This window comes from Megalops cyprinoides, chromosome 6, assembly GCF_013368585.1.
Source record: "Megalops cyprinoides isolate fMegCyp1 chromosome 6, fMegCyp1.pri, whole genome shotgun sequence".
In the NCBI taxonomy this organism is placed as follows: Eukaryota; Metazoa; Chordata; class Actinopteri; order Elopiformes; family Megalopidae; genus Megalops; species Megalops cyprinoides.
In genome coordinates this window covers 15,169,165-15,176,823 of record NC_050588.1, presented here as the reverse complement: position 1 = coordinate 15,176,823, position 7,659 = coordinate 15,169,165, and the positions used below count along the sequence as shown (strand labels likewise).

The 7,659-nt window shown below is 40.6% G+C and overlaps 1 protein-coding gene across 1 annotated transcript; it reads right to left on the bottom strand.

Annotated features, from left to right (window-relative positions):
* Positions 1-1,818: 1,818 nt before the first annotated feature.
* On the bottom strand, positions 1,819-6,776 carry timm17a (translocase of inner mitochondrial membrane 17 homolog A (yeast)). Its single transcript, XM_036531732.1, has 6 exons — positions 6,723-6,776; positions 5,708-5,807; positions 5,130-5,193; positions 4,549-4,677; positions 3,707-3,817; positions 1,819-2,818 (listed from the first exon to the last, which is right to left on the bottom strand). Exons 1-6 carry the CDS (start codon positions 6,746-6,748, stop codon positions 2,748-2,750), a joined length of 501 nt encoding a protein of 166 aa, XP_036387625.1. The 5' UTR covers positions 6,749-6,776; the 3' UTR covers positions 1,819-2,747.
* Between the last annotated feature and the right edge of the window lie 883 nt (positions 6,777-7,659).

Genomic DNA, 7,659 nt, shown 5'->3' with positions numbered 1-7,659 from the left:
AAGGTGCATTGAACCAGTTTTGTTGAGGCCTAACATTTTATTAACAAACCTAATGTTGGTGTCTTCTTTATTTTCCTGAAGTGTAGTATGATCAATATGTTGCATTGCAATGCACTGAATGGCAGGGTGAGCATTGACTAGCAGGTGGGGGTTAAAGGCAGGTGCCTGAATTTGGAGTAGAGGTAGGTAACTAGGGCCACTGTGAGAACAGAAAACTATTTTGTATAGATGGACATAAATGGAAAGCAAGAAGAGTAAAGAGAGGAAAACTAAGAAAAGAAAGACAAGGTGTGTAAGGAGAGATTCTGTACAATGATAATCTACAGACATTCAGGATAAGAGAGAGAATAACAGTAGTAAAGAGAGAAAGAGGTACACAGGGCCTCCATTCTGAAAGAATAAAGCAGCTCCAATCAAGGTTATTGATTGATACTTTTGGTATGAATCACATCAGGCAGTGACATAGTTATGATGGAAGCAGATGTAGGAGCTCGCTAAAAGACTGGCACAAAGGAATCTATGACACTGAGACAAAAAGAAGGAAATGACATTCTAAAATGAGCATGTAGAGGTTTAAGAAAGTTCCATACCTTTACTGACAGTCACATGTATTTTCGAGTATATGTCTTGGAACCATTTAGCCACACCTCAGTAATAAACTCCAGAGTCTGACAGTGTCAGATTTCTGATGGTCACAGTGAAGGTGAGTTCTGCACTTGACAGCACATTTGGTCTTTCAGCTCTAACAATGACATCTGCACCTGAACAGGTACAGACACCAGTACTTGGTGGAGTGTCGATAATCTTTTTTATGTGGACACTCAATATCCATATTTTTTCCTTCTATTCCATGCTCTCCTCTTACACCTTTCAGTACCACAGCAGGCAGCACGATAAATCAGAACAAACAGTAACAGTAAAGAATCATTCTGAGGCAGTAAAAAAAAGAAACAGCTATGAAGACAAGTATTCAACTAAAACAGCTGTGAGGCCAAACTCACATGACAGTATGGAAAATATGTGCAGAGGGCATTATCTTCAATGTTGCTCAAATGTTGGTTCATTTTCAGAGACACCCTCTTCGATCATGATGCAGCATTCTACTGCATCAGTTCACAATGCTGCAAAGGAGCAAACTCTGCAGAATAGGAGCTTTAAAAATACATCAGTTATGCAATAGATGATTTTATCTAGTGGGCTTTTCATATCAAGAAGAAATTACATGTTTCCCATCAATAGGGCTAGATTTTATTGAGGCAATTCAGGGTCACCACAAGGGAACTGAACCTGCAACTTTCGGGTCACAAGCCCTGAAACTTACCACAACATCACACTGCTGCCAGGTACGGGTGTGTGGTACTGGACATATCACACAACTTTTTGCTCAGTCCGCATATTTGAAGATTTGCAAATTCAGTACTGTATTTGTTCAGCTTTAGTTCTACAAATGATTCTGCCATGAGAACAACATGGACAATATGAAAGCTTCAGGACATCTATGACACATCATGGATTTTACAGTGAAACATTTTTTTCTATCAGCTCTTTGAAAGCTCATTCCAGGTGTCACACCCCCTGTAGTAAATTGCAAGAGTGGCACACAACTTCTCCCAAACCCCCAAACGCATTAAAATTCCCCAACTTGGTCTTCCCGCTACGAGAAAACCACTTCATACTGTCATAATCCAAATGAGCACAAGAATGGAACACGTCAACTGATGAAACATGCCTTTAAGTTAAATAACCGATCAAACAGTAGCTCTGATACTACGCAACACAAGTAAAAAATAATCAAAAAACAAAATGGAGATTTGAGCATTTTTTACTAAATACATTTTATTTATATATTTCAATCTGTCATACAGATCTTAGTAGTCACAATCTTTGAACAAAGCTTGCACTATTATAGCTGAAGTTAATCCATAGGTTTGTATTCTAAATTGTAAATCCATTGTAAATCCTTCCATTTCCTGCAGCAGCCTTAGTTTCTTCATAACTCCTAACAGTTTTGAGATATTCACATGTAGAAATGTGTCTGACACAAGGTTCTCCAGCTGATCTTTATCTGCCACTTAAAAAAATAAATAAATTGCTACTGATAAATGAGTGCTGTGGTACGTGGGATATGCAATGTATGCCTTCCCTCAATAAATAAAAAAATCTGCATTAATGTGTCATTTTAAATCATGACAACAAGAACAAGAAATACAACATTAAGGCAAGCAATCAGTACATGCAAACCACTAGGGAAATGTACATCCACAATACACTTACAATACAGGTTCTGAACGGGCCTGTCATGGACAGGCTGGGTCCCTGTCAGTTTGAGTTGGGTAGTTGTTCCACTTATCTGGACCAGTTCCGACAGTGCCAAGTATAAGTGATAGTGAGGAACTCCACACAAGTGGGCCACCCATGACATTAACGCATCATACTGAATCTGCAGGACGCCAGGCACCTAATACATCCCAAACTGCCTTTCTAAAAAACCTTCCATTTTTGTGTCTCCCACCAGCATTTTCGAATCAGCGAGGAGTGAACTGTATGCAAAATGCAAAGCTGAAATTGGCTAGGCAAGTGCTGCCAATGGTTGGGGAAACAGCAGAGTGCAGTCCTTCTGTTGGTTTCCCAACCTGGAATACGTCCTTGTGATTTTAAACGTTCTTTACAGGTAATTTCCCATAGTTCTTCAGTGTTACTTCAATGAGACATGGGTTCATGGTGGGAGCACAGGGGTGAAGGAATCTTCACTGGTACTGTCTGTAGTCCCCAAAGGAGGGGGCAGACATGGGGGCAGGTTCCTCTGCAAACTGGGGCCCTGCGGGTACAAAAGACAACATTCTCCAATAAACTCTGGGTAACTCTGGGTCATTTGTACATTTGCAAAAACTTGATAATTAAACAATCTAATTCATAAACATTTTAGCCACTGTGGAAAATTGCAAAATTCTGTGATCCACTCTAAGGCAATCAAGTAACACACCTAGAAAGCAGAGAGATATTCAGCAATTCTAAAACAATTAACTTTCTAACACAATGAAGACAAAAACATGTTAGATAGGGTATGGCAAAACACACTGATGCAAAGTCCGGGTCTGCAAACCCATTTCCCCAGAATGCTAATCACGTTCCTTCCTGAAGAAATGCTTTAGATGTGTATCAAACTCACAAACTAGCATTCACATTACTTTGTTATTTTTCACTGTTTGCCTGTCAACCACTGTGCATAACCGAAAAGCAGACATTTAACAAAAAAGGGAGGACAGATACTAAAACACAAACTGCCAATATGTCATAACTGACTCATGAGAAACACAATACAAGGCTCTACTATATATTAGGGCAGTGGTTTGGTTCAGCGGTTAAGGAACTGCTCTTGTATTCAGAGGACTGCAGGTCAAATTGGCTGCTGGGGAAATTCTATTGTATCTCTGTAAAAAGTACAAAAGCAATTCACCTAAACTGTTTTAGTAATGATCAGATTGCTGCAGTAACTATCCAACCGTTCAGCAAATAAGCAGTGTGCAATGTAATATACAACAGGGCTACTCAAACTTGGTCCAAGAGGCCCGTATTGTATGTAGGCTTTTATTTCAGCTAGTTAATAATGAACCTGTCTTGAATGATACCAGTTTACCTGGCCATCCAGGCCCGGTAAGCAACACAGCTCTGAACTACAGCTCTCTAATCGAAGGGCGAAACTCACCAGTTGGGAACTGTGATGAGGCAAACCTTGTGAGAAGGATGCCAGCACCCTCTATCAGAGCCAGCAGTATGCCTCCCATCGCTGCAGAGCCAACCATTGCAACAGGCCCATCTGAAGAAAAAAAGCAGAGGGTCCAATGCCACAGCAAGCCAGCCTTCTGACAGTGCCCCCGATCTAGATCACCTCCACAAGGAAGCAGAGAGCACTTGCCCACACTTCCAAAGAACTAACTCCCACAGCCAAAACACACACTTAGGCAAAGAAAAACACTCAGTTCTGAAACCTTCCAAATGACTAAGGCAAAAGCCTTAAAAAGATTTTTTCCCCTTTAGACATATTTCAATTTTTTTTTCAGTTTGTGTGTATGTGTCATGAGGGTCCAACCTGTCCCACCTCCTGAGTGTTCCACAAACCCACGTGCTGCAGGTTACATGCATTCAGAAGTAACACCAGCACACTGAGCTGAATGAGTGTGTGTGTGTGTGTGTGTGTGTGTGTGTGTACATGCACATGTCCAATTTTCACTTGATTCTTCACAGGGAGGTTTACTTTGGTTATGCGATGATCACAGGAATATTTGGGAAACATACCCTGTGTAAGAGGTTGGAATAAATATCATCAGCATGTTTAAATTCCCCTGAATAGATCCTACAGGCAGGGAACTGTAAGCCATACCAAGCTAACAGTGGAACAATGTAGTCTGAAGTATCTGTGCTGTTCCTCTAAAAGAGAGCAGAAATGTTCATTGTGCTGCAGTGTGAGTACGCATGTCCTGCCAAAAAGCAGCCCCCCCCACCCAAAGGACCGGATTTCAGCTGATCACCATGGGTAATATGACTCACTCCTTGCTGCAAGGATGGCTCCTGTCATGGCTCCACTGGTGATGGAGTTCCAGGGGTCCTCTTTGCCCCTAACCTTCACCAGCCCACAGTCTATCATGGAGAACAGGCCTCCCCACACCGCGAAGCTGCCTGTCAGAAGAGGCACACACACAACTATTACCACAGCAGCACATCTACTGTTAACAATGCTGCCCATGTTAAGGTAATTTTTACCGTGCATACCTGGCACTCCCCATTATTTGGAATGACACAGAAAGCCTTCTAAATATGTCATCAGTGTGTAAACCCTGTGCCCCAGCAAATGACAGAGACCAACACAATAAGCTTTAACAGCACATTTTACAGAAAGAAAGCAATTGACTCTTAAACAGCAGTGTGAAACTGCACTTGTGGTCATGCTCAGTGGTCACAACAATGTGAAAACTCTGCTCGGAAACAGAAAAGTCATCCTCAGAAATGTAAAATGTTTCAGTAGAAACTGCTGATGGTGGCAAAGGCTATCAACAGTTTTGTGAGTTGTGTGCTGATTTGTTTGTGCATGTGCATTTCTACCATCATATGGGTTACTCCACTGCACACACCTCCCAGCTGAGGGGCCCTGGTCCTGATGGCAGTCATGCTACCTCGCAATCTGTGGTTCATCCCCTGGTGGGCAACAAACACACACATCACATCAACAAAACCACTTCTGCAAGGAAATATATCACTGAGCATTTAGAATGAAGACCAAATGAAAAGATAAGGGTAGAACTAATTCCTCATACTGAAAATGCCAACAGCAACTGCTGTTTTTAAAAACACATAAAGATTTGAATACCGAATTCCACGTGAACTCTGTAGGGTGTTACATAGTAATTGCTGTAGACAAATTCAGGATGGAAAGTAAAACATCTTAAGAAGATCTCACATTGAACGGTCTGTTTGGTGCAATAACCCCATTGGTTCCAAATTGGATTTAGACTGTTTATGCTATTTTCAAAGTGAGTTGTCTCTTTTTTTGTTTGCCAGCCAGGCTACAGCCTCTAGCTCCTAGTAATTTAGCATGCATTTTTGGTTTTATCACTCCAACTAAATCACCATATGATCTCCTTAAATGGTTTTAGAAAAAACTTACACCATGTTCTACTTCAATTCACTGGAAGGGTGCAGATGAACTTACAACGGGTGAATTCCTAAAGCCTTTGACCGCCTGGAAGATCCCGCCTCCGATGGCTCCCATGGTAAAGGCACCACCACAGTCATCGACAATCCGCCAGGGGCTTCATTGGCACACATGTTGAAGAATGACACGATATGAAGATGAGATGCTAATGCACACAACCTGGGCAGCTACATTCTGTTCAGAAGTGGATTAGCTATACCACCAAAATTGGTTTTGCCTCTGAAGAGCATACCACCTAGGGGAGCTGTCAAACTGTTGGAAAAAAAATCTGACACCAAAGGACATTTCTATTCAACTTCTATTCTATTCAACTTAGCAATAAATAAGAAAATAATATCAATTAGATATGCGAAATTATTAATAAATTGTTAAAATATTTCAGAAGAGAAATTATTTAGTTCAACATTTAAACTTTAACTAAATGGTAACCGTGAGAACAAATCCAGATGTCTGCCAGACAACCAGCTAGTTAACGAAAATGACATATTCGTACATTCGAGTATCTAGCTAAACGGCTAGACAAGCTATCATTGGGTACCAAGAAGGGTGGTATACTCAGTGTTGCAGTAACGTTAGTAAGCTCGATACGGGAAATCCTCATTAATGTTAACATTAGCGAAAATGTTCTGCAAATATCAAGCTAGCCATGTAGGTAACGTTGGCTAGGTAACTAGGCTGCATAGTAAAAATGTGTGGTGAAAACAGCTTCAATAATATATATCGTCGTGTTCAGAGAACCACATTCACATTTTCATCATTCACAATTTTGCAGCTGTAACGTTACACAAGGTCATCGATGTGGGCTTGTGTTGCCAAGGACACCATGCAGCCAGTGCTAAGTTAGCAGCTAGCCAGCTAGCTAAATGCCAGGAAAAGTTGTTAAACCAGTTAGTAATCGTCCAATAATTAATTGATTCATTCATTCCACTGAATGCTGAATGCGTATACTGAAAAAGAGCATATACTGGTACATACACACAATGATAGCTATTACAGTGAGAAAAGGCAGTACCATGGTTCACGTGCGTACTCCTCCATTTTCCTACCGCTGTTGACTGGAGGGATGGAGGGCAGGTGACGTAATGATACGCGTAAAGGCGTTACCGCATTGTTGTGTGGTGATGAGCTATAAATTTTCCCGAATACACACTACAAAATGGGAACTTTAAAGTTAGTCATAGACAAGCAATACAAAACTGATAGCGAGAATTTCTTGAGATGGCAGTAAAATATATGCAGCAGATAAACACATTGTTTGAAAGGTACATTTGAGACTGAAGATTTATTTTGAAACTTATTTTTGCATGAAATCAAAGTTTGTCTTTGGTGAAGTATTTAGCTGGTGTTATTTAGTTATGATGATAATTCAGCTTTTGAAGTCATATTCTGACCTGTCCCAAAATATCTGTACTATGTAACAACACCGCAATCAACACAGAAGTACATCCTCATTCACAGTAAGAATTTTCAGGTATAACAGTTTGCTTTGAAGAACCATTGCTTTGTTTTACAGCTCTATGAAGATTTTGCTGAGTAAGGAATAATGTGAAGGTACCAAATTTGTAGTTGATTTGTACAATAAACAGGTTCCTTACTTTGCCACACTGTAGTCACATTACAATCAATACCATATCAGAGGTGGAACAGGAGAGGGAGACTTGGGTCAGAATGGATCTGACTTTCGCTTCACCTCTGTATTATGAAGTTACATTGTTGGGACAGGACACCAAATGAAATGTATATGTATTACTTTTATCCATCTGTAAACTGTGATGATAACAGGCCTCAATGGCAGAAACTCCATAAACCTGGTTCATGGCTAATTTTCAGTCAACAGAACTGACTCAGGCTTTCTATAACTGGTTGATTTGATATTCAAAATGAGTCTAGAGTGTGAAGACAGTCAAAAATTACAGGAGGCTGTTGTACCAGACTGAGTTTGCCAAAGC